We start from the raw sequence: 26,420 nt of genomic DNA, 5'->3' as shown, positions 1-26,420 counted from the left end.
AAAGCAGGGAAGTCCTGCTACTCCTATGTGTCCTATGTATTTTGGCTAAGAGAGCTGGGTGGGTTCCTCAGGAAGGTCATAGGATGGAAAACTCTGATTCATAATCCTCACAAAGTCAATGCTGAGCAGAAAGAGTAGAGACTCCCCAAATTCAATTTATTTTATAAAAAGGAAACTGAAGCTCAGGGAACTTCAGTTGATTCGGATCAACGTTGGTCCCCAAGAAATACTCTCAAGAGATTGCTTGAAAATGCCAATTTCTTGGCAGTCACTGGACCTTTGGTTCCCACGTCCCGCCGCCCCAAGGCTGCAGTCTCCCCAGCTACCCTTGGGTCAACGGTCTGTTCAGAGAACATCCCTCTCACCACTGCACCCGGGTTTGTTTTTTTCCCCCAACATTCGTTAATATGTAAAATGACGTAGTTACATTACGAATGTAGGGATGCATTTTGTGTGTCTTATAGGACTGTAAATTTAGGAGCGAGGTAACCTTCTTGGCTCAATCACTCTTTCATCCACCGGGAAAACCGGGATGCAAAACGACGTCATCTGGCCCTACAATCCGCGCTTTCCACCGACACATTATGCCGTTATTCGGTGAATAAAGCAGAGGATGGGCTTTTCACACACATGAATCAAAAGAATAAAATAAAACAGCAGACTCGGGGAAGCGGGCAGGGGAAAAACACCCGGACCCCGGCGCACCGCGGCCCCTTGACCTTTCTCCCCGGAAGCGCTCGCGGGCCTCCGGGCGACTGCGCAGGCGCGCCCGTCGGGGTCGCTCTGGGCCGCGCGCGGAGCCGAGACGCGAGGGCAGGTTCCGCCTCCAGGGCTGAAAGGCGCCTGCGCCGGCGGTGCTCCGGTCAGGACGCGCTTTCTCGCCTCCTTTCTCCCTCGCTTGCGCGCGCCGGGTGGGCGTGGGAGTAGGCGGGGAACAGGGGAGGGGAGCGAGGGGGCGGGTGTCGCGGAGGGAAGGAGCGAACCGGAGAGCGTCGTCCTGAGAGGAGTGAAGGCGGCAAAATGGCGGACCGCTTCTCCCGCTTCAACGAGGACCGAGACTTTCAGGTAAACACGGGCGTCGCCGAGGATCCGGGGACGGCGCTGGCGAGCCGGGACCGCCTCTTCCCCCGCGCCCAGCTCTTTTTCCTTCCAGGCTCTGCTCGGGCTTACGGACCGGCTCGCTCTTCGCCCGCCTCCGATTCCTCCCGGGGCCTCCCAGCTCAAGGCGAGGCCGCATCTCCCTTCATCCCCTGTTCTCTTGCGTCTTCAACTCAAGCGGCCGGGTTGGCGGCTTCGGTCTTTCTGGGTTTCCGAAAGCGGAAGCCCAAGTCCCTGGCGGCTGAGGGGGGCTGCGTGCGCCCCTCGAGTCTGCCCGGCCCGTGGAGACTCACTACTGGCCCCCAGGGTGGGAAGGATTGGGTTGGGAGGGCGCGGGACTGGTGTCGCCGGGTCCGGGACTCCGGGTCTCCCGGATTTCGCTGGCACGGCTTTTTGGGGTTCTGCTCCCCCTTTCCTCCCTATAATAAATAAACCTCTTTCATTGTCTGTGTTTCCATCTCCTAGTCTAGCAGAGGGTGCTTTAGCTCTCACACGCCTTCTTGCTTAGTCAGTCAGACGTTGAGATTTCCCCCGGGTGTAAATGTTGCTGTTGTTATTAGGCACTTAATTGGGCTTGGAAACCCGTAAGTTACAGGACCGTGGTCTGTGTAAGCTTAACCCCAAATCCTCCCTCGAAAGAAGATTGATAAGAAGCATAGTGATTAGTGGACTTTCCAAGCGTGTGCTAACTAGTGCCAAAATGGTCATCCCTTTGGTAACGGAGAAAGATTTTTCTTTCTTCAGCTGCAAATTTAAGGAAAAACGTCCTTGTAATGGCAAACATGGGGGGGGGGGGAGGGGATAAAGACCAAATTAGGATAACTCATCTTCTCGCTCTTTAAAATGCCTTCCTGTCAACACTTGCCGCAGAAATCTGGGAGACTAAAAGGGCTTTATAGTAGAAACATTTCGATTGTAAAATACATTCTCCGTCTCAAGCCACTGCATTACTACCGCATATCCTGGCAACAGCAATTTGGGTCAGGGAATGAGCAAAAGTCAAGTTTTTACTCCGCTGTCGAGCTTCCGCAAAGTACCACGGGGATACCTCTGCGATGCTGGGGAAGGCGGGTTGAAGGGCTTAAACTCCCGGGATGACTGGGTCGGTAAATAAACAGGTAAAGCAGTTAATCCAGCCCTGTTGACAGTCTAGTGTGTAGAACGCGTATGAGAAGTTTTGCAGCAGTAAGGAATCTGGGGGCTGTTGAAAAGCCTTGTGATCATGCGCCTGCTGTTCAGCTGCAGCGCAATACAGGATCTCAAGGTGTTTAAGATAACCAGGTCCAGAGAAGTTGAACCCCTTTGAACCCTCGAAAAAGTTGTGGGTTGTTTTGTTGTTTTTAGCGAGGACCAGAAAACATGAGTTGGCTGCAAAGTGTGGGCATTATTGGTAATATTTTAGACATGTTGATGACTAAAACCTCCAAGTGCTTTCCAGAGAGAATTTCAAGGTGACCTAATAAAATTCAAAATAGATAATACAGACTTTTTAGTCTGGAGGGAAAATGACTTAACCTCCGAATTTCAGCTTTAAACAAAGCCAAACAGGATTGCAGGGTCTTGAAAGAAGATTTTGAAAACTGTATAGGGCCTCCCTGCTGGCGTAAGGGGTTAAGACGCAACCTGTGAAGGAGTCCGCAGTCTCTGCAGTATGAATTCGCCCCTCCACCTGCCAGGGAGCAACCCACATGGCACAGCAGACCTCTCCTGAGTCGCCCGCAGCTCGCCTCAGCAGTGTATTTCGGTCAGTCTGCCTGTTCTGTTCCCCACTCTGTCTCTGGTGAATCCTCTCACCCACTCACCCCCACACCTCTGGCCTGTACCCCAGCTCTTGTATGCATAAATAAATAAATCTTTAAAAAAAAAAGAAAGAAAATTGGATAGTTGAGTATGAATGATGCCACCTGAGAAAACTGATGTTAAGCTTCTACCTTTTCAAGTAAGATGACTTTCTCTTCTGATGCTTTGGTGGGGTTTACATAAAAATCTGCTTTTAGTTGCCTGGTAGTCCTTTTAAGTACTACATATTTTAAATTTATTTCCTGCTTTTATATTGGAATAACTAACTCTTGCTGTTTGGGGTCAGTCAGGACTTTTTTTTTAAATTCAGATCCCTAGCATCATGGGTAAATAGGATATTGGAAATGGAAACCTTTTAGACAATTACAAGATATTAAAACTTTTGTGAATGTGCTGACATTTCTTAAAAAGATTCATTAAAATACTTAGAGTGGCATTTTTTCCTGGATGTTTAAATAAAGGGAAAATATCATTTCATTAATGATATTTTTTGATTTAACGTTACTGGAAAGAAAATGTACTAGAATGTTCCAGAGTATAATGTATCTGAAACATTTTTCAAGGTCAGGTTATTCAAAATCTCCTTCTAAGATTTTAGGTGATAAACAAGGTGAAGCCACTGAGTACACTGTAAAACAAATCCAAAGTAGGTCTCCAAACAGTGCTTATATCCTGTTGCTTTAAATAGATCTTATAGCTCTGGAAATTTTTCTGTGCATCTTTGGTAAATTCTAGGTGACTGTCATTTTCTTTGCATTTGATTTCGCAAGATCGCTTGGAATCGTTAAATTCCGCTCTCTGCCAGTTTATCATCAAGTGCAGATTTGGGAGAGTTTGAATGTTGTCCCTTGAATTTAGTATGGAGTTGGCGGTGGAGTCACTATTAAATTTTGTGAATATCTAAACTTCCAGAGGTGTTTTATGTAGTGAAGAGTTTAACTGTGGCATTCCTCTTGAAGCATTTATGAATATAAAGAATAATTATCAAGGACAAATATTTTAAAAAATTGCTAATTTCACTATAATAACAAAAGGCTATTTCTGGACTTTACATGTATTGTCTCATAACTTTGACAATAACTCTATGAGGTATATACTGTTTTTAAATGAGGCAGCTGAGGCACAGAGAAATAACCTGGTCAACAGCTGGTAAATGGCAGATCCTGAATTCAGACTCTGGCTTTTTGACTTTTGAACCGTTATCTCTACTGGCAATTATGTATTTCACATAGCTGTAGTATAACTGAGTCATCAAATACAGAGAATAAACTTACAGGTCACAAAGAATAAATGAGCTTTTAGAGGGGTGATACAATTACAGCTTTTACTTTGTTCTGTTTCCTCCAGATCTGTTTCTGGTAGGTCTCTCAAAGGTTTCTAGGGAGGCTTCTGACAATGATAAATTACATTGTGGCATAGTGGATATATTGTTAACTATTGTTTTAGTCTAGGGTTCTTTTGTGTAGCCTTTTTAAGTGGTATTTTATCTTTGGAAATCTTTGTAACCTAAGCCAATGTATTTTTTTTTTTTTGATGTTTTAAGAGTTTAAACTACTTTTAAGAATCTGACCTCAGTTTCTGAATGAGACTTGATTTCTGTCTACATTTACCATATTAAAGTATATTTGTTTACAGAGTAAAATGTTGTACAAATAAAGGAAAAATATATCGGATAATTTAAAATACAGATGCATTCAACACCGAATTACAGGTTTACTAAAGAAAGTTTTTGTACAGTAGTGTACAGCTATGGGGTGTTAAGATATACTGCTTAGCATTTAGTGGCTGCGCAGTTATTAATGATGATGCAGCTGAATGCCAGTGAGAAAATGTTCTTTAGTGTCTGTAAGTACAGAGGACTGATGATTTAAAGTGGACTCATTCCTCCTGTTTTTATATGTTCCTCTGCATTAAATTTCTGATGAAAAGGAACTATGAAAATAAAGCATGAGTAATAAAATAATGAAAGATGTTATCGTAAAGGTTTTAGTAAAAATATAAAAATTACCCAAGAATTTTCTATAACCTATATAAGTGATAATGGTACATAACTATAAGCAAGTTGTATATTTATTTAATTTTATGTCATGTTTGTAGAATTCCTCTTTATGTTTCATATATGATACTATGATGTGACCTTCAGCTGATTATTGAAACTATTAAGGAGGTTTATAGTTTTAAAATATTTAACTAACAGGCATATTTTCTGTAATGTACTATGTAACTGAGTTAGCATTCTGATGCAGACGTGCCAGAGATGACACATGGGCAAGTGTTCTAATCTCTGTTTCCTGGGTTTCTCTCCCATCATCTGGAAGAGATGCCACTAGTTATGAAAATCAGTATCAGCTTTGCGTGGGATACTGAAACTTATGCAAAATCATTACTAATCTCTTTCCTATACCTATTTTGAGAGGTGGAAAGGATTGGAACTAAGGTCGTACAAATTTCAAAATATTTATGATGAATTGGCATGGTTATTAACATATGTGATATCACTGGTTAGTAATTCTCAGGGGTTCAACAGTGACCAAAGTGAGAGCTGTATGAGGGAGGCAGGTTCTTTATTGGTCTTGGCAAAAGACACTTTAAAAATGTAGTGCATATCTGTTACATCCCAGAGAAGACAGAAGTTGGAGTGGAGGAAGAATGGGGTTGGCAAGAACTGTGAACGTAGGGCTGGATGTGATGATATGCTTGTTTTTTGTTTTTTGTTTTTTTATACATACAAGAGCTGGGGTACAGGCCAGAGGTGTGGGGGGTGAGAGGATTCTCCAGAGACAGAGTGGGGAGCAGAACAGGCAGATTGAATGAAATACACTGCTGAGGGGAGCAGCGGGCAAGGCAGGAGAGGTCTGCTGCACCATGTGGGCCAGCTCCCTGGCTGGCTGGGGATCGAATGTGTGCTGCAGTAGCTGCAGTAGCTTCATAGTGCTGCGACTTAACCCCTTGCACCACAAGGGAGACCCACTTGTTTTCTTTTTTAACATTTTTATTTATTTTTGTGTAGAAGAACTGGGGTACAGGCCAGAGGTGGGGGAGGTGAGAGAGTTCACCAGAGACAGTGGGGAATAGAACAGGCAGATCTACTGAAAATACACTGCTGAGGGGAGCAGCAAGCAAGACAGGAGAGGTCTGCTGCGCCATGTGGGTCAGCTTCCTGGCTGGGGATTGAACCCAGGTGGCTGTGGTGGGCCTTCGTGGCGGTAGCACTGAGGCTTAACCTGTAGGCCCTCAGGGAGGCCCCCCGTACTTATTTGTTTTGAAAGTAGGCATGAGAGACCTAGAAGAAACAAATATAAGCTGAATATTACAGGGCAGTTTCAGTGCCATCAAAATTACAGGGGAAAAAAGTTTCCCTGTTGTATTCTTAGCTTTCATGTAATTCTCATTAAGGTACTGCAGAGGTGTTCTTTTCTGACATTTTTCTCAGGTCTTTATGTTATATAACCAGAATGAAAATCTGTGTATTAAGTATTTTCAAATATATATAATTAGTATCCTGCTTGTGCTGCTTCATGGCTGAGATATGTTTTCATAGACCTTTTATCTGGGTAAATGATAAAATGAAGAAAAATGTTTTCTTGTGGTGGTAAAGTGGTAACTTGTGGTAAGGGTGGCCATTTTCTGAAAAGGAGTAGTAAAAGTTCCTGAGATTTTTGAATTACTGATTGAAATCTGCATAGAGATTTTATCTTTGTTATTGTGACTTAGTAATTTTTTAATACTTTATTAGTGAAAATGGATTCCAGCTTCAGGTAGACATCCAATTATTAAATTCTGTTTAAAAATCCTTCTCTGAAACAACTTGGTATGTCTCTGAAACAACTTGCTTGTATGTCTGGCATTAATTTTCTTATTAGCATTGCCATTTAGTATTAAGTGAAAGCTGACTCATGGTAATTACCAAGTGAATTACAAATGACCACCACAAATACTGAAAGAAGTCATTGATTTGATATTGCAGTGAATACCAGAAGATGTAATGATTTTCCAATTATAAAAAGTGAATTGTCCATTTAACTATAGAAGTCTAACCAGATGTGCTTAATGCATGTTATATTAGACAATGAAAAATTTAAATAGGACGAGACTGTAAGAATATACTGTATTATCTCACTTAGATTGAATGATTTCTTTGAGCGTTAACAAATACAGTTAGTATTATCAAATTTAATGTATGGAAGAAAAGTACTAAAGTTGCTTTGGTATTGTACATAGGTTAATAGCATGTAAAGTTTTAGTAAGTGCTATGGAAAGTAAGGAATAAAAGTTAGGATCTTAAACAGGAGTTTCCTGTTCCTTGCCTTAATTCCTTTTTTTTTTTTAATTAAAAAATTATTTATGCATGGGGCCTCCCCGGTGGCGGAACGGTTGAGCGCTGGGTTGCGAAGCTGCCCACGGCCTATGCCGGCGCCGGTTCGATCCCCTGCTGCTCCCCGGCCACTGGAGGAGGGTCCCACATGGCGCGCAGACCTCTCCTGCTGCCCGCTGCTCCCCCCAGCAGTGTATTTCGGTCCTTCTGCCTGCTCTGCTCCCTGCTCTGGCTCTGGTGAATTCTCTCACCCTCTCGCGCTTCTGACTGTACCCAGTGTATGTATAAACAAAACAAACAAATAAATAAATAAAACATGCCTCCATTAAAAAAAATTAAAAAAAAAATTATTTATGCATACAATAACTGGGGTACAGACCAGAGGTGCGGGGGGTGAGAGGATTCACCAGAGACAGAGTGGGGAGTAGTACAGGTGGATCGACTGAAATACACAGCTGAGGGGAGCAGCAGGCGAAACAGGAGCGGTCTGCTGCGCCATGTGGGTAGCTCCCTGGCCAGCCTGGGATTGAACTCTTTCTTGCTGCAGAGGCTACGTATAGTTTCATAGTGCTGCATATTAACCCCTTGTGCCACCAGGGAGGCCCCCTTAATTCCTTTTTTACTGACAAGAATGTTCAGGTGTGATAAATCATGTGTTAGTCAGCAACTGGAAAATATCTTTGTAATACTACATTTGGTCTCATCTCATGAGGTTCCAATTATTTGTTGTCATCTTTGGCAATTACATTGATTCAAAGAGGAAGTTCATCTTATCTGTTTTACAGAATTGGAATACAAAACAGCTTTCCAGGTTTAAAGTTTTTTTTTTTTTTTTTTTAATTTATTTATCCATGCATACAAGAACTGGGGTACAGGCCAGAGGCATGGGAGGTGAGAGGATCCACTGGAGACAGAGTGAGAAACAGAACAGGCAGACTGAAATACACTGCTGAGGGGAGCAGTGGGCGAGCCAGGAGAGGCCTGCTGCTCCATGTGGGTTGCTCCCTGGCCAGGGATTGAACTCGTGCTGCAGAGGCTGCAGACAGCCTCAGAGCTCTGCACTTAACCCCCTGAGCCACCAGGAAGGCTCCTCCAGTTTTAAAGTTGTAATAGAAAAAAAGTTATTGACCATTTTTGTGAGTGATACTTTAAATGATTATTGAAAAAAATCAGTATTTCTATCTGATGCCTCATCTAACATTTTTTTCAGGGCTAATGAAGGAAGATAAACTTAGTTATTCACCCTTTTTAAAAACAGTACTGATCAGAAATCAAGAAGTCAATTTGATACGCTAGAAGAAATTTAAAATTATGGATTATATGCTGCGGTGTCAGTAATTTCCCTTATTGCTATTAGTAACATTATGAGGTACCTTAAAAGAAATAGCAGATTGGTAAGGAATTTAATTGGTGTAATAATACTTTTTTTTAAAAAATTAATTTATTTATTTATACAAGCACTGGGTACAGTCAGAAGCGCGGGAGGGTGAGAGAATTCACCAGAACCAGAGCAGGGAGCAGAGCAGGCAGAAGGACCGAAGTACACTACTGAGGGGAGCAGTGGGCGGTAGGAGAGGTCTGTGCGCCATGTGGGACCCTCGCCCAGTGGCCGGGGATCGAACCGGTGCTGCAGAGGCTGCGGGCAGCTTCGCAACCCAGTGCTCAACTGCTGCGCCACTGGGGAGGCCCTGGTGTAATATTACTTGAGGGTAGTCTGCACAAGAGATACCAGGGTATATTTACCTTGAGGACACTTGCTAGAATATAAATTAATTTTTGAAAAGATAGTTAAATGAAACAGTATTTGAATAATGTTTATAGTAAGATGTATGTATATGAGTATATCTGTGGGGGAAATTGGTTAATATGTGCTTTTTTTTTTCTTTTAAAGATTTATTTGTTTATGCATGCAAGAACTGGGATGTAGACCAGAGGTGGGGGGGGGGCGGTGAGAGGATTTACCAGAAACAGAGTGGAGAGCAGACAGTCAGATTGACTGAAATACAGTGCTGAGGGGAAGTGCAGGTGAGATAGGAGAGGTCTGCTGCACCATATGGGCCAGCTCCCTGGCCAGGAATTGAACTCGAGCTGTAGTGGCTGCCAATAGCTTCATAGTGCGAGACCTAACCCCTTGCGCTACCAGGAAGGCCCCTAATATGTGGTAGTTTTTAAAGAATTTTTGTTTTACATGGAGGGATAACGAAAGTCATAATAGTTTATTACTCATAGGACCAGCATGATTATCAGATGAGCAGTATAGTCAATAAATACAAAACACTCAGGAAGGAGAGAATGCTGCAGGTGAGGTGACTGGGTCTACCTTTATGTGGAAGTTAACATTTAAGCTGGATCTTGAAATATGGGATTGCATTCTTGAAAATAATGGAAGGATATTCTGATGGAGAAAAAAAGCAGGGTAAAAGCATAGAGGTATGAGCAGAATTTGTTTTTTTAAGGGGCCTCCCTGGTGGTGCAAGGGGTTAACACACAACCTATGACGCTCTCCGCAGCCACTGCAGAAGTTCGAGCCCCAGCCAGGGAGCTACCCAGGTGGTGCAGCAGACCTCTCCTGACTCGCCCACTACTCCCTTCAGCTGTGTGTTTCAGTCAGTCTGCCTGTTCTGCTCCCCACTCTGTCTCTGATGAATCCTCTCACTCTCCACACCTCTGGTCTGTACCCCACTTCTTGTATGCATAAATAAATAAATCTTTCAAAAAAAAAATTTTTTTTTTTTTAGGATAATTGGGCATGGGGGAAAATGAAAGCTAGGGCTCCAAAATTTTATTTAAATGCTCTGAGCATAACTGTACCAGCTACTTAAGGTGTTTAAGCAGGAGGATATACATCAAAGCAGTTCTTAAAACAGTAACATTCATTTAGATATAGTTGTATTAGATGTGCTGTATTTGCGATTAATTTTTTTAAAGATTTATGCCTACAAGAACTGGGGTACAGGCCAGAAGCATGGGGGCGGGGCGAGAGGATTCATTAGAGACAGAGTGGGGAACAGAACAGGCGGAATGACTGAAATACACTGCTGAGGGGAGCAATGTGGGTAGCTCCCTGGACGGGGATCGAACTCATGCTGCAGTGGCTGCGGTCAGCTTCATAGGTTGTGTTCCAACCCACTGTGCCACCAGGGAGGTCCTGTATTTGCGATTAAAACTGTGATAACTAGGTTCCATTAAACCAGTGTTAATGTGATGGAGGCAAGTAGAAGGTGTATACAAGGGGGTGATTATCATAATGGACCTTGTGATTTAAAGCTTGGTGGAGAGATAAGTGAAGACTTTTGTTTGGGGTGGAGAGCCGAAGGATCTATTGAAAAATTGAATCAATGAATTTTAGGTTCTGGTGGGGTTCGAGAATTGTTGGAGTGGGAGTACTGGAGTAAATGAACTGAAAAAGATAGAAGATGGTGGTTGAGGAGTACAGTGTCCAAAATAGAGGTTATGAGGGTGAAATGGCCAACGTAGAAGGAGGACAAGATCATTATAGGAAAGAAAGTTAAATAACTGAGCACCAGGATGTTACATCATCATCTAATCTGGACATTAAGATAGTAATATTGATTAGTTGTATACTATCATGGTTTAATAAGTATCCTTATATACATTCTTGTCTGATTCTTCCAGTAACTTAGGTAAATAGAATAGGTAGGTGGTAACTGCAGATAAAGAAATTGGGTCCAGATAAATTATTTTGCCCAGTACAGAGCTGATTTTGAACTTTTATCTTCTGATTCCTCTTGTAGTGTTCTTTTGCTGTGGTATATAGATTAGCCTCTTTTGGAGATGAGGGTTTTATTGTCTACAGAAAGAAAAAATTCTTTCTTTTTAACATGACTGCATTTTCTGCTAGTCAAGTGACTGGTATGAAATAATAGTAGGTTGATCATTAAATATTTTGGTGGTATAAGTTTAATTGGTTATTTATGACTTCTTGCTGGTCTTTTCATTAATGTAGATGTCTAACAGATAATTCTATTCCACTTCCAAGCATAAGGCATCATTAAAAAAACAAAACCAATCCATTTTATTCATCCGTTCCATGGGAGAGGAGAATGGTATTTCTACTGGACACTGAGAAAATAGGGTACTATAAACCTAGCCTTAACCACTACTGCATTAAGTACTAGTTGACCATGTATTACATGCCAGACCCTGTGCCAAGGCATTTTGGAGATACTTATTTAAGTAACCATCCAAAACAGGTGGTGGTATCTTACATTTTATAGATGTGGAAACTGAGTCTTCGAGAAATTGAGGGCACATTGTAAACTCAACTTTGAAACTTGATCTCTCCTAAGATGTAACTTTTCCTGGGGTTGCTGATTGTTATTTATATGTGCAGTATAATATAATTCTGCTTCCAAGTGCAGGACAAATGTGAAAACTTCTCTGTTAACAAATTTACCTGTGGTGATTGGCTTTTAGTTGAATTTCTTTCCTTTTGTGTGATACATTGTAAATACTTGGTTTTCTGTGAATCAGTGCAGAATTTTTGTCAAAATATTTGACTAGAGATCTATCATATCGGTCAGTTGTTAAAGAAATATATACATTACTATGAGTCCCATAGGAATTCCTAACTACTGTCTTCCTACCTTTTTGAATGCCTAAGCAATGTTTGCTGTATTTTTGTATGCATTTTGGGAAAAGGTTGATTTCTCCTGTGGGATTTGTTACTAGTTTTTAATGTAGTACTTTTTTTGGAGTACTTTCTCATTCTAGACAAATTACCCAGAAAATTTGATATGTCTAACAGATGTTTGTGTATTTTTATTTATTTTTAAGATTGATTTATTTATGCATACGAGAGCTGGGGTACAGGCCAGAGATGCGGGGGGTGAGAGGATCACCAGAGACAGAGTGGGAAACAGAACAGGCAGACTGAAACACACTGCTGAGGGGAGCAGCAGGTGAGTCAGAAGAGGTCTGCTTCACCATGTGGGTTGCTCCCTGGCTGACTGGGGATCGAACTCGCACTGCAGAGGCTGCGGATTGCTTCATAGTGCTGTGCTTAACCCCTTGCGCCACCAGGGAGGCCCATGTTTGTGTATTTTTAGATGAGTGTGTGATATGCACAAATCCTTGATCCAGTGTAATGTGTTTTCAAGTTCTTAGTTATTTGCTGAGATTGCTAACCAATTATCTTTCCTACCAATTTGCATAGAATTAAATTTAGTAAGTGAATTTATTCTGGTCTCAGCAGTGCTTTAAAATAGTAATTGATTACTTTGTACCTTTTTAAACCTCACAATCTATGCAACAATACTATAGTGTAATAATTTGGATTTTACAACTGGGGAAACAAGGATAGGCCTAGAGAGAGGTTTGGTAATTTACCCAAGGTTATACAGCTAACAAATGGTAATGATTGATTCTTGTATATCTGAAGGGATATTTAGTTTTCATACTCATGTACTAGAAGTCATTGCAAATCAGACTATGCAATTATGAAAACAATAGTGAAGGATTGGGAGATTTGAGGTGTTGATCACAGTGGTGGTTCTCTCCATTTTAAAAATTAAAATAAATTTTAAGTGTAGCAACAAAGGGATACATGTAACCTTCCAGAATGTCCATTTCTTTTTGTATAGGCTTTTCCTTCTGAGGCATGTTCTTTCTGAATTGTTTAGGATAGTTCTAGAATTAGCTTAGCTTGAATGTGTAGGGGCGAGGGAGACAAAAATGTTCTCCCCTTCAAATTTGGTGAGAGAGGAGGATTAGGTTTGCTCATTGACGGAATGTGAAGCTATCCTGTTTGGCTCTGTGTACCAGACCTTTTTTGTGCATGGCAAGACATCATAAGTTTTGAATTTATTATTATTTTTTTATTTCTTCATTGCCTGATTATCTATCTATCAATCAATCTATCTATCTATCTATATCTATGCAAGCACTGGGCACAGTCAGAAGTGTGGGAGGGTGAGAGAATTCACCAGAGCAGGGAACAGAACAGGCAGACCGACGAAATACATTGCTGAGGGGAGCAGTGGGCACAGCAGGAAAGGTCTGCGCGCCAGGTGGGACCCTTGCCGGTGGCTGGGGATGGAACCAGTGCTGCAGAGGCTGCGGGCAGCTTTGCAGCCCAGCGCTCAACTGCTGCACCACCAGGGGAGGCCCAAGTTTTGAATTTATAAAGTTCAAATTATGTTGCTTGTATTGTGAGGTAGGGATACAATTAAAATATCTGCTTAGTGACAGTTGACAGTCTCTAAGAGAATAATGGTCAGTGCCTTGCAAATGATAAATTTTGATTGAAGAAATTTGGAGCAGAGAAAGGCAGGGATAACTCTTAATAGCTTAACAATATTCATCTTAATAGAGTGAGGGGCTAAAAGATAGGGCTAACATGAGTGGTACAGTATACTGCCAAAGATAAAACTACTTTAAAAATGGCTCATACCAAGAAGACTAGATGGGAAAAGTTAGACAGGATTTAAAACTTTGTATAGTCTGTATAATCCATATGCTAATAATTTAACTATGTCTCAGAATCTTTGGATCTGCCAACTTTGTTGACTATGATTAATATTTTTCATTAATTTTTTTTGTAATTATACTTTTGATAGTTCTAGGAGGAATGAAAGAATACGAATCTTAAATACTGTGTTTTACTATTTGAGAATATGAGATGTTGCTTATGATCTTCAAAGCACTGTCCTGATAGTTTCCTCGTTTGGTTGTCATTTCACCCTACTAATTACTCTCTAGTTATCATGGGAAAAACAGTGGGACTATGTGGATGCCATAATCAGCACAGGTTAGCAAATAAGATTCCACTCATGGATAAATTTAGGGCATTCCCTGTCTGCTTATATTTATTTTTTATTTTTAAAAAAGATTTATTTATTTATACAAGAACTGGGGTACAGGCCAGAGTCGCGGGAGGGTGAGAGAATTCACCAGAGAAAGAGCGGGGGAACAGAACAGGCAGACAAAACGGAAGCACTGCTGAGGGGAACAGCCGGTGAGACAGGAGAGGTCTGCCACGCCATGTGGGCATCCGGGATCGAACCCGCACTACAGAGGCTGGAGGCCCTGTCTATTTATATTTAAATGATCAGCACAGCTAAATTTATAATAGTTTCCACATTTGCCTGTGCTTGGAAGTAGAGTGACATGCAGGTCAGCCAGGTTCTATTCATTTTGTAATTTTGCATTCCTCAGGGAATGAAAAACACCCTCCTCTTTACCCCTTCACCCTCCTCCCCGCCTCAGCAGTTGAGGGAAAGTCATCCTGGTTGTGTATATATGTTGTGTACATTTAAAAATTCTTAACTCTCACCCTCCCGCACTGTACTCTGTGCTTGTATAATTAAATAAATCTTTTAAAAAAAGTTTAAAAAAATAAAAATAAAAATTCTTAACTCTTTTTGTTTAAGAAAAGTAAAATAGCTTCTGGGGTCTGATCCTTTTAAACTGATTCTTAAATTTTTTGAGCAGCATAAACAAGTATTTCAATTCTGAAAACAGATATGTTTGGAAAGGAGTATTTGATTTAGACATTGTAAATAAGTGTTCCAAGCAGTTATCATTAAAACTAAATTTTAGGAATGCTCTAACATAGGATCTGTGAATTTTCATTAGGGGATGACCAGATTTCATTTATGAAATTTGCCCTGGTATAATTACTATTAGCATTCCCCTTTTCTTTCAAAATGCCCTGGTGTTTATGATAACCCTGTATTATCATCCTAGCTCTAACGGGATTTGAGAGTTCTAAATGAGGTTTTGAAATCAGGGTAAAGCAGAAAAAAATCTCTTCAAATCCCTGCTGAGTCCTTCAGATAATCAGATGCTATACTGACTATTTTTGGAAGGAATGATCTTTAATAAGCCTGAGGTCATCAAAATGACTTGAAAAATCTTATGATGGAAAGATGGGCGAGAAATAAAATATTTGTCATCATCACTACTGCTACTGCTCCTACTGCTGCTTCTACTACTACAGTTTGTGCCCTAGGGGGGTTGAAACCACATTTTATTTTATGTTTTAAAGATTTATTTATGCATACAAGAGCTAGAGTGCAGGCCAAAGATGCTGGGGGAGGAGGGTGGGTAAAAGGATTCACCAGAGATAGTGGTGAACAGAACAGGCAGATCCACTGAAATACACTGCTGAGGGGAGCAGTGGGCAAATCAGGAGAGGTCTGCTGCACCACGTCAGTATCTCCCTGGCCAGTATCTCCCTGGCCGGGGATTGAACTTGTGCTACAGTGGCTGCAGATAGCTTCATAGGTTGCATCTTAACCCCTTACACCACCAGGATGCCCAAAACTGTACCATTTTTTAACCATTCTAAAAATCTTTAATTAGTTTAAAATAAAAACAAATCTTTTAGTTATGGTATAATCTGAAAGTATATTACTAAGCGAAAAAAAAGCAAAGTGCTGAAAAACATGCTTGCCTGCTATCTGAAAGGCAGAGTGGAGAATGCTTGTGTGTATTGTGTATCTTTGAAGGAACCTAGAGGAATTGGAAATGGCGGTTGTCTTTGAGGAGGTTAAATATGTGGCTTACTTTTCACACTTTTGGGTCCATCTGCCCTTTTTGAATGTTGTACTAGAAAATCAAAAAGACAAAGGGAGGAGGGCCTCCCCGGTGGCGCAGCAGGTTGAGCGCAGCACTGTGAAGCTGTCCACAGCCTCTGCAGTGCTGGTTAGATTCCCCGCCAGCCAGGGTGAAACCCACATGGCCCGGCAGACCTCTCCTGTTTGCTTGTTCTGCTCCCCACTCTCTCTGGTGAATCCTCTCACCTCCCACACCTCTGGCCTGTACCCTCGTTCTTGTATGCATAAATATATGTCTTAGAAAAAATAGTGCAGCTTTGGTAGCCGCTCACCCAACTTTTCCTACTACAATGGCCATATAATAACCGTGATATAATTGTCAACATTAGGAAATTAACATTGACACTAATGTTTACTCAGCCATATACCTTATTTTTTTTGTTAAAGATTTATTTATTTATGCATACAAGAGCTGGGGTACAGGCCAGAGATGTGGGGGGTGGGAGACTTATCAGAGACAGAGTGGGAAACAGAACAGGCAGACTGACTGAAACACATTGCCGAGGAGAGCAGCGGGCGAGACAGGAGAGGTCTGCCTTGCCGTGTGGGTTTCTCCCTGGCTGGCTGGGGATTGAACTCATGCTGCAGAGGCTGCGGATTGCTTCATAGTGCGGTGCCCAACCCCTTCTGCCACGAGGGAGGCCCCATATATCTTATTTTGATATAATATTTTTTTTTTAATAATTTTATTTTATTTTATTTAATATTTATTTATTTATTGAAGCACCGGGTACAGTCAGAAGCGCGGGAGGGTGAGAGAATTCACCAGAGCCAGAACGGGGAGCAGAGCAGGCAGAAGGACCGAAGGACACTGCTGAGGGGAGCAGCGGGCGGCAGGAGAGGTCTGCGCGCCATGTGGGACCCTCCTCCGGTGGCCGGGGAGCAGCCGGGGATCGAACCGGTGCTGCAGAGGCTGCGGGCAGCTTCGCAACCCAGCGCTCAACCGCTGCGCCACCGGGGAGGCCCCATATATCTTACTTTGAATTATACTAGTTTTTCCACTGATTTCCTTTTTCTGTTCAAGGATTTCATCCAGGATTATACATTGATTGCATTGTTATTTCTTCCTTGTTTCCTTGTCTTTTGTGATAACTAGAAGTTTTTTTTTTTTTTTTTTAAATGACAAGGATTTTATTCTGTCAGCAACAGAAATAGCAGGTAATAGAAATACCTAAATAAATCTGTGTTAGATTGTTCTTCAAAACATCTGGAATGTTGGATAACTAGAAGTTTTTTTTGCCAGTTCTGCTTTCTATAGAGAATATTGTTTCAGAATTATGGAGGCAGTTATTTTTTTATCTTTGGATTTTGTATAGTATAAAATAGTGGCAGAAATGGAACTTAGAATCTGAAGCCTTTGTGAGTTTGTGATAGTCTATCAGTTTTCTTATTTGTAAAATAAGGATGATAAAAAATTCTCTAAATTCTACTGATTACCATATCCTATATTGATTATCTTGAGAACTTGTTTTAAGAAAAGGTTCTGAAGATCTTCTTTGGCCATTTTAATGACGAACAAACAAACGTAGCCCTTAACTTTTTCTTTGAGGAAGGAGCTATCTGATCTTTAAGGCAATTTTCTCCAAAGTGCTATTGTTTTTGATCTTATCCAAAAGTTTACCCCCCCCACCTTTAGAAAAAAATCCTAAAAGGAGTTTTAAAAGGCAAATCTTATTTTACCACTCTGTTTCTTAATAACCTCTGTTAGAACCACAGAGAGTAAATAATAGATCAGAGAATAGTTCCAGTGCCTTACAAAGCCAGCTTTGTACCCTCTACTCCCTCAGTGGGAGAGACCCCATAATCCTCCCCTGCACCCACCCCTAAGCTTAACTAAGATCCAGCTCAATTCTACTTTGAAGAATTGTCTGACACTACTCCTGGCTTGTGCAGTCCCAACTTTCTGTTTACAGCTTTGTTATGGAATTTATATTGTAATTTACTGATCACCTTTTTCTCTGAAGGCTTTAGTGCTTTAAGTCCAGGCACTCTTTATTTCATCCATATGTCCTATGCTAGAAAAGTTCCTAGTAAATGGCAGAAAATTAGTGACTATCATTTGCTCAGTTAGTGTAACAGGTTTTTTTTTTTTTTTGAAGATTTTATTTATTTATTTATACAAGCACTGGGTTCAGTCAGAAGTGCGGGAGGGTGAGAGAATTCACCAGAGTCAGAGCGGGGAGCAGAACAGGCAGATTGATGAAGTTACACTGCTGAGGGGAGCAGCGGGCGGGCAGGAGAGGTCTCGCGCCATGTGGGACCCACGCCGGCAGCTGGGGATCGAACTGGCACTGCAGAGGCTTTGGGCAGCTTTGCAGCCTAGCACTCAAGTGCTGCGCCACCAGGGGAGGCCCAAGATTTATTTTATTTATCTATGCACACAAGAGCTGGGGAACAGAATAGGTGGATTAACTGAAATATACTGCTAAGGGGAGCAGCAGGCAGGACAGGAGAGGTCTGCTGTGCCGGGTGGGTCAGCGCCCAGGCGGGGTATTGAGCTCAGGACTTTGAGGTGATAATGCTGAGATTTAACCCCTAGGCCACCAGGGAGGCCCTTTTCTTTATTTTTATTGTGGCAAAATACACAAAATCTACCTTTTTAACTATTTTAAAGTTTACAGTGGTATTACGTATATTAACACTGTTGTACTATCATTGTAACCATCACCTAATTCCAGACCTTTTTTATGACAATAATACAATTTTAGTATCTAATTGTTCTCTAATGTTTAGCTATCACATTAGGTTTTAGGATTGTAAGCTATAAACAGGCTTAGTTCTTGCCCTTGAAGGATTTCAGGGTCTGGTAAGGGAAGCAAGTAATTTAATATTTATGGTACAGTGTGGAAACTATATTTTAGAACTCTTTGTCATTGTTTTACTTATTCAGCTAAAATTTTACCTTGAAAAGGCAAAGTAGGGCCTCCCCAGTGGCGCAGCGGGTTGAGTGCAGCGCTGTGAAGCTGTCCGCAGCCTCTGCAACGTGGGTTGGATTCCTGGCTGGCCAGGGAGAAACCCACATGGTGCAGCAGACCTCTCCTGCCTCTCCCCCTGCTCCCCTCAGCAGTGTACTTTGGTCCTTCTGCCTGCTCTGCTCCCTGCTCTGTCTCTGATGAATTCTCTTACCCTCCCTTGCCTCTGACTGTACCCCAGTTCTTGTATAAATAAATAAATCTTAAAAAAAAAAAGGAAGTGGGCCTTCCCAGTGGTGCAGTGGTTGAGTGCTGGGTTGCGAAGCTGCCCGTAGCCTCTGCAGTGCCAGTTCAATCCCCGGCTGCCAGGTGAGGATCCCACATGGCACTCAGACCTCTCCTGCCGCCCACTGCTCCCCTCAGCAGTGTACTTCATCAGTCTGCCTGCTCTGCTCTCTGCTCTGACTCTGGTGAATTCTTTCACCCTCCCGCACTTCTGACTGTACCCAGTGCTTGTATTAATAAATAAATAAATAAATCTTTAAAAAAAAAAAAAAGGGAAAGAAAAGGCAAGGTAACTTATTTTTTATTTTTTTAAAAGATTTATTTATTGTGCCTCCCTGGTGGCTCAAGGGGTTAAAGCACCGAACTTTGAAGCAATCCACAGCCTTGGCAGCATGAGTTCAATCCCTGGCCTGCCAGGGAGCAACCCACATGGCGAGGTAGACCTCTCCTGTCTTGTCCGCTGCTCCCCTCAGCAGTGTATTTCAGTCAGTTTGCCTATTCTGTTCCCCACTCTGTCTCTGGGGAATCCTCTCACACCCCTGCAACTCTGGCCTGCATTCCCAGCTCTTGTATGCATAAATAAATAAATCTTTTAAAAAAAAGATTTATTAAAGATTTAAAAAAGTAGATTTATTTATTTATGCATATAAGAGCTGGGGGTCAGGCCAGGGGTGTAGGGGGTAAGAGGATTCACCAGAGACAGAATGGGCACCAGAACAAGAGATTGACTGAAATGCAGTGCTGAGGGGAGCAGCGGGAGAGACAGGAGAGGTCTGCTGCACCATGTGGGTCACTTTCCTGGCTGGGAATCGAACTTGTGCTCCAGTGGCTGCAGATAGCTTCATAGTGCTGATGCTTAACCCCTTGCACCACCAGGGAGGTCCCTCAAAGTAACTTTCAATTAGGCTAATATTCAGCTTATCATACCACTGCATGCACTGGATTAATTTAGTTTAGATTGAAGTCTTTATCTTTAGTCTTTTAACTTAGGTCAAGTCAGGACTCCCATGCCCTCCATTTTGTAACAAGAAACATTTTGTAACAAAAAATTGATATGATTTAAAGCCAAATTATGAACTCTTCCTTTCTAATGAAGCAGGGATGTTAGAGAAAAGCATTTTAGAGAGAACTCCTAAGTTATCCACACTGATCAGTTGAACTGTTTTGACTTGTAGTTGCAGTGACAGCTTGCTTGATTACGGCCAATATATGGCATTATTCAGGCCTCTTTCTAGACAGATCATTTGAAGAATAGCTGCATTTGACGTACTTTGAAAGGGTGTGTTTTTGAATGCCTTGAAACTTGGGAGTTAGCAATTGACGATTTAAAGTTCAGTGTTTTACATGCAATTTGCAGCAACATGGATGGCTCTGGAAGGGATCATGCTCAGCGAAATAAGCCAAAAAGAAAAAGAAAAATACCGGATGGTCTCACTCATAGCAGGAATCTAGAAAACTTAAATAAGGGACCAGGAAAATGAATAACTATAAGAAAGTGAAAATCAAAATCAACAGAAAACTATGAACCAGAGACACTTTTGGGGGGTGGGGGCTGGGAGGGGAGGGATTGGGGTCAGAATGGGGGGTTTGCAATTGTATGGGGGAATATAAAAATACAATTTATTATTTAAAAAAATTAAAAAAAAGTTCAGTGTTTTAGTTGAAAGCAGTGTTGCCAACGTCAAATAGTATATTTGCATTCTATTATTATGACTTATTTTCTTTAGTATCAAAAATTGAGTACCATATTACTTTTATGAAAAGTAAAACACAGTATGACTCTTCATTTTTAAGATTCTGTAATCTTCCTGATAAAGCCAGCTTAAGCAAAGAGTTCATCTCTCAAATGGTTGATAGTGTTTTATTGCTGTAGCATTGCTTTTAAGAGGAAGATCCATATTAGTAGGTCTGTATTCCTTATAAATTGTTTTTATAGGTTTTTACAAGTCTAGATTTGTGGTACAGTTTCAGTTTTTTTTTTTTTTATTTTTTATTTTATTATTTTTTTAAAGATTTATTTATTATTTATACAAGCACTGGGTACAGTCAGAAGCGCGGGAGGGTGAGAGAATTCACCAGAGCCAGAGTGGGGAGCAGAGCAGGCAGAAGGACCGAAGCACACTGCTGAGGGGAGCAGCGGGCGGCAGGAGAGGTCTGCGCGCCATGTGGGACCCTCCTTCGGTGGCCCGGGAGCAGCTGGGGATCGAACCGGCGCTGCCGAGGCTGCGGGCAGCTTCGCAACCCAGCGTTCAACCTCTGCGCCACCGGGGAGGCCCCAGTTTCAGTTTTTTTACTGAAAAGAATTAAAAGCTAAAAATAACCCCTAGTTTGATTAGGTTGTCAATAATTTCAACAGTTAATGCTTTTGAAAAATAACTGTAGTCTTGTTTTTTCAGGGTAATCATTTTGATCAATATGAAGAAGGACATCTGGAAATTGAACAAGCGTCACTTGACAAGCCTATAGAATCGGTAAGATCATCAGTACTTAATTTTGGGTCATAGCCTAGTTAGTTAGGTAGTGTTCGTGTGACACTTGATGTGAATGAAGTTAAACTTATTAATAACTTAGAGTACAGATTAGAGCTATTTTCTTGCATGCCCTACAGTAATCAAATAGAGTTTAGGATGTAACCTAGTATTTAATATCTTGGGAAATCAATCTGAAATATCTAGAAACAGTTTAGAGTTTTAGTGGAAAAATATCATTTTGGCCCATAATGGTGCTCTGTTAAAGATAGCAAGTTAAAGTTTAGATTTTTTTTTTTGGTAAATTTAATAAAGGAGTAAAATGTATTTTGATCCTTTAAACTATTTCACCTTTCCTGGGCAACACAACTGTTCCTCTAGGAACAGTTAAGGACTAATACATTTTATTTGCCAGACTCTTGTGAAACATGGTAAATTTTGTTTTCTGTAGCTTAAAAGATGTCTGGTTTTTGTCAAAATTGATTCTATCTCTTCACAGCTTTAGTTTAGGATATTGATACAAAACAATAGAACAATGAGGTTTATTTTCCTGACTCTTAATTTAAAAAAAAAAAAAAAACTTTATTTTTGAACACTACTTTCATTTTTAAAAGTCCATTATTTTCAGATTACACAGTCTGTTGTTAAAATGTCTAAACTTGTCAGTATTGTCAATATTTAATATTTGTGCTTGAGTGTACATTTTCACTAAGGGTTTCAGTGAGTTATTGGTAAAGCATGAGTGAAAAATTATCAAAGAGGGAATTTTATAGCAGTCAAGATCCCCTCTCCCCCTTTAAGAAACACTAGCTGCTTCTCCCTTAGGAAAAGAAGGTAATTTAGAGAGCACAGATATTTTAATTTAGCATTTATTTTCAAAGCTGTAACATAGTAAAGGATCAACATATATTTATGTTCCTAATTAGGTTGGTGTTGTGTGTGTTTGTGTGTGTGTTTAGATGTTTACAGAAATTTACACAACTTGGGGTGTTCGACATTTTTCTTCCACAGCAGTTGGCCCATATTAGCTAAGCAGCCATGATCTGGTTTGTATTGCACGGTCTGCCTTTTTTTATTTTCTTCTCTAGGGTTTCTTTCTCCCCCACCTCCCCTTCTTATTTCTGTTCTTCTGGTCCAGTGAACACTGCATATAGTATCTTCTGTCTTAATGTGCTGGCATGATGCTAGACTTAGGCATGGCAGTAATTGATGACGCATGTGATAATGCTGCAGAGGGAGAATTCACAGCTGATGTTGTGCTGAAAGCCCAGTCTTGTGTTTTGACATATGGATAAAATGCCAAGCCCAGTTAGTTAAAAATTCCTGAAGTTTTTGCCTTCTTGGAAATTATCACAAGGCGGAATTTTACAGTGAAATCATTAAGGTAGCTAGATCAGTATTTTTTACTTGAAAAAATAATTTTTCTATTCCAATATAAATGTTTCTGAGGGTCAAAGTTTTTAAAACTAGAGAACTGTCAGAAGCAAGACTCCAGAACCATGGGGGTCCAATAAGTTACATGGTTGGTTAGTATTCTTATGCAAGCTATACCTCTGTAGGTACTCTACCTTTCCAGTAGCAGGAAATTTATAGTTAGACCAGATTTGCAGCCTAGTTTTCAGTATTACTATACTCAATAAGGAACTTTTAGAGCACTAAATGAAATGATAGTTAACATTTTTAAGCCTTTTTTGGGGGGGCTTTATTTTAAAGTTTTTTAAAAAAAATCCATTTCTTTGGCTTGTGAGACTAATGCTCTTTCTCCTCTCACACTGTCCAGAATTTTTTCCAGTAAATATCATAGGTAGAATACCATCAGAAGACACTCTGAGTAATCATTGTTGAGTAATCTCAGTAAGAGTGGAATTGATACATGCCTTCTTTATTAAATGGTATCTTCTCCACAAAATAGCAAATGATACAGTATATAAAATGGATATTTAATTCTTTTTATAAATACATGCATATATAGAGATATATTAATTATAATTCTAGTGAAATTTACTCCTTTAACACATAAATATATACATTATTGTGATGTGGTCATTTAGATAGGAGGAGCTTTATTGCCTACATAGTGTGAGAAAGAAGCAGGACACACAAAATGGGAGAGATTTTATTTCAGTTACCAAATATTTGGTGATAAATTTAAACTTTTAAAAGAAAAATTTAAAAGAAACTCCTAAAATGATTGGCGTCAGTGTAGGTAGTATGCAATCCTACCACCTGAAAAAGACGTCCCCTAGCATGTAAGGAATGCCCACCAAATAAGTATGTAGTAATTACATGGCTGGCTATATTGAGCCATCTTGTTCTGAGGGGGAAATGGTGTTGCTTCTAATCCACAGAAAGAGACTATATGAATTAAAATCTTTCTCTGCAGCAATATCTATTGAGAGGTGCTGACTGTTTTGCTACAGCATGCAACTCAAAAGTGGCTGGAAATATGCAGCTTTGGGAGTCTACAGATCATTGCAGGAGCTAAAGGCTTAGTTTTTTTTTTTTTTTTTTTTTTTAAACAAAGGTAATCAGCAGCTGGTAACCCTGGAAGTCTCTGCACAGGTTTGTGCCAAGAATATGCCTGTGTGAAAGATTATTGTGAGCATAGGATTAAGGTCATCTTGTTTTGTAATAGGGTAAATTTTGCAAACTGTCAAGATGGAAATGAGATACACAGATACAGTAGCACATTATGTTTTTAGTGAATGTCTAAGACCTTGATATGTTAGTGAGATGATACAGTTTCCGTTTCAGTCAGCAAATGTTGAAAACACATCAAAATCCAGCATTTAAAAAGCATTTCATAATCTTGTAAAGTTTGATTCCTCCCTGCTTTATTTCAGCCAATCAAATAACTTCAATGAAAATTCTGGTCAAGAATAAATCACCATTCTAAGAAAATTATGAGAGAATTGCCAGATAAGTTGATTAACTTAATTGAAGAGGAGATGGAAAGTATTAACATTTTACCCTTATTACAAAAAACTCTGGGACTTGAATTTGGATCTCTGTTTATGAGCTTTTTAGGTCCCAGATTTTATATATTACCTCTACATATATAAAGATAAAATATTTAGAAAGCAAATAAAACCTGCTCTAAATTTATAGCCCAATCTAGGATTCCTATATAATTCCAAGATTTAGTTGTTGTGATAAAGGATATGTGATACATTATGACCTTCACCATAGAAGATGAGAAATCAGATGGGAGAATGATTATAAGCTAGAGAAGACAGAATGTCTGCATCATAGACTTAAAATATGTTGTCATTGTTGCAGTTGGAAGTATGACTACTTATTAGCCATTATTTGGTTTTGTTCTCCCTGACTTATTGAAATCCTGTTTTAAATAGTTGTCAGATCAACTAAGAAGTTTTAAAAAATTAACATAGTTTTCAGACTCCAGTTACCGATGTTTAGTTTGCTCATGTAGGAATTTAGAAATATCTGTGTACTGGATTTTGTCATGTTGCATATCTGTTTAGATCTGTGGACTCCACTAGTTCCAAACTGTAACTCTATAAGTCTGCTGATTTGACATTTAGCAGTGACCATATGTGGACTGCACTATAAATAATGTGCTTCTTGGAGCTGAATGGTGTAGCATTACTATATGGCTTTTCTCTCTAGTTTTCATTGTATCATCTGTAGTGAGCTCTAGATTTTTGTTTTGGGAATTTTTACAACTTGTTTGCATGGGTTCACCTGGTAGCATTTGATTTTTGCTTATAGAGTCTTTAATACACAATCAGCAAAGCTTACAATCCACTCAAGAGACTTACCATTTTTGTCACTGTTGAAAATGGGCTAAGTGGTGTAAAATTGAGTGTGGCTGTCAACTAAAGGAAATTCAGTATGGAATTGATATTAATCCAGTCACTAACATAAGTATAGTTTTCTCTTGAGACATTATATTCTATTTCCTGTTATAAAAACTTGGAATCAGCCCCATACAATAAAGTAAAATTTTATCTGTGTTTTGGCAGGCTCCCATTATACAGATTGATGGTGCTATTGCCAAAATGATTGTTGTAACTGTGGTGGTATATAGCTCCATGGAGCAAAGAAAAATTTCGTACTTGAAATTTAATTAATAGATAAAAATTGTTGAAGAATGGATGAAGCAATTAATAATGAGTTTTTTGGTTTTTTTGCTGGTACTGTGTTTTCAGCATGTTGGTAGTTTTTAATCCATCTTGCTTTCAAAGATCTTTCCATTCTCACATATGTAATAGGGACAGGATAAAATGTGGCATTTAATTTCAGAAATAGAAATTCTTTTTAGGAAAAAAAAATCATCTGAGATAGTCTAGGTGAAAAAAATTTGTATTTTCAGTTCCACTTCATGATTTAACCAAAATTAAGGAGAAATTCATGCCTGACCAAAGAAATTACCACATTGCCACCATTTTGGCATCTTGAGCACAGAATTAACAATAGATTGTGGAAAACTATTTATGAATCATGTAGAAAACTAGTTTTTTGCCTACTTCCCTTGGGCAGAGTTCAGTTGCTTTAATAGTTTATGTATTTCCCTGCAATTCTTCTATGTGCATTTAAATTGTAAACAACTTGGGGCCTCCCTGGTGGCACAGGCGGTTGAGCGCAGTCCTGTGAAACTGTCCACTGCCTCTGCAGTGCCAGTTCGATCCCCGCCGGCTGTGGAGATACATGGCGAGCAGACTGCTCCTGTCTTGCCCGCTGCTCCCCTCAGCATTGTATTTCAGTCAATCTGCCTGTTCTGTTCCCCACTCTGTCTATGGTGGATCCTCTTATCCTCCCGCATATCTGGCCTGTACCCCTGTTCTTGTATAAATAAATAAATCATTAAAAAATTATAAACAACTAATACTATCATGATGTCTTTTTGTTAGTCATAAATCACACTGTTAAAAAGAGGGAAAATCCAATCATCTGTTTTTGGTTAAATGAAGTTATAAGTAACCCCAAGTTTTATATTTTG

At 40.1% G+C, this 26,420-nt stretch overlaps 1 protein-coding gene across 1 annotated transcript in view; it reads left to right on the top strand.

Moving 5' to 3' along the window:
• The first annotated feature begins 969 nt into the window (after positions 1 to 969).
• GPATCH8 (G-patch domain containing 8) overlaps positions 970 to 26,420 on the top strand; it is an 89,678-nt gene continuing 64,227 nt past the window's right edge. Inside the window, exons 1-2 of the mRNA XM_037494773.2 lie at positions 970 to 1,065; positions 21,386 to 21,460. Coding sequence (XP_037350670.1) covers positions 1,021 to 1,065; positions 21,386 to 21,460 — 120 coding nt within the window. The 5' untranslated portion in view covers positions 970 to 1,020. The remainder of the gene's footprint in view (positions 1,066 to 21,385; positions 21,461 to 26,420) is intronic.

Source organism: Talpa occidentalis, unplaced genomic scaffold (assembly GCF_014898055.3).
Source record: "Talpa occidentalis isolate TD23 unplaced genomic scaffold, MPIMG_talOcc4v2.1 talOcc4.7, whole genome shotgun sequence".
Classification (NCBI taxonomy): domain Eukaryota; kingdom Metazoa; phylum Chordata; class Mammalia; order Eulipotyphla; family Talpidae; genus Talpa; species Talpa occidentalis.
Note: the sequence above shows the minus strand (reverse complement) of the source record. Positions and strands in the feature narration are given on the sequence as shown.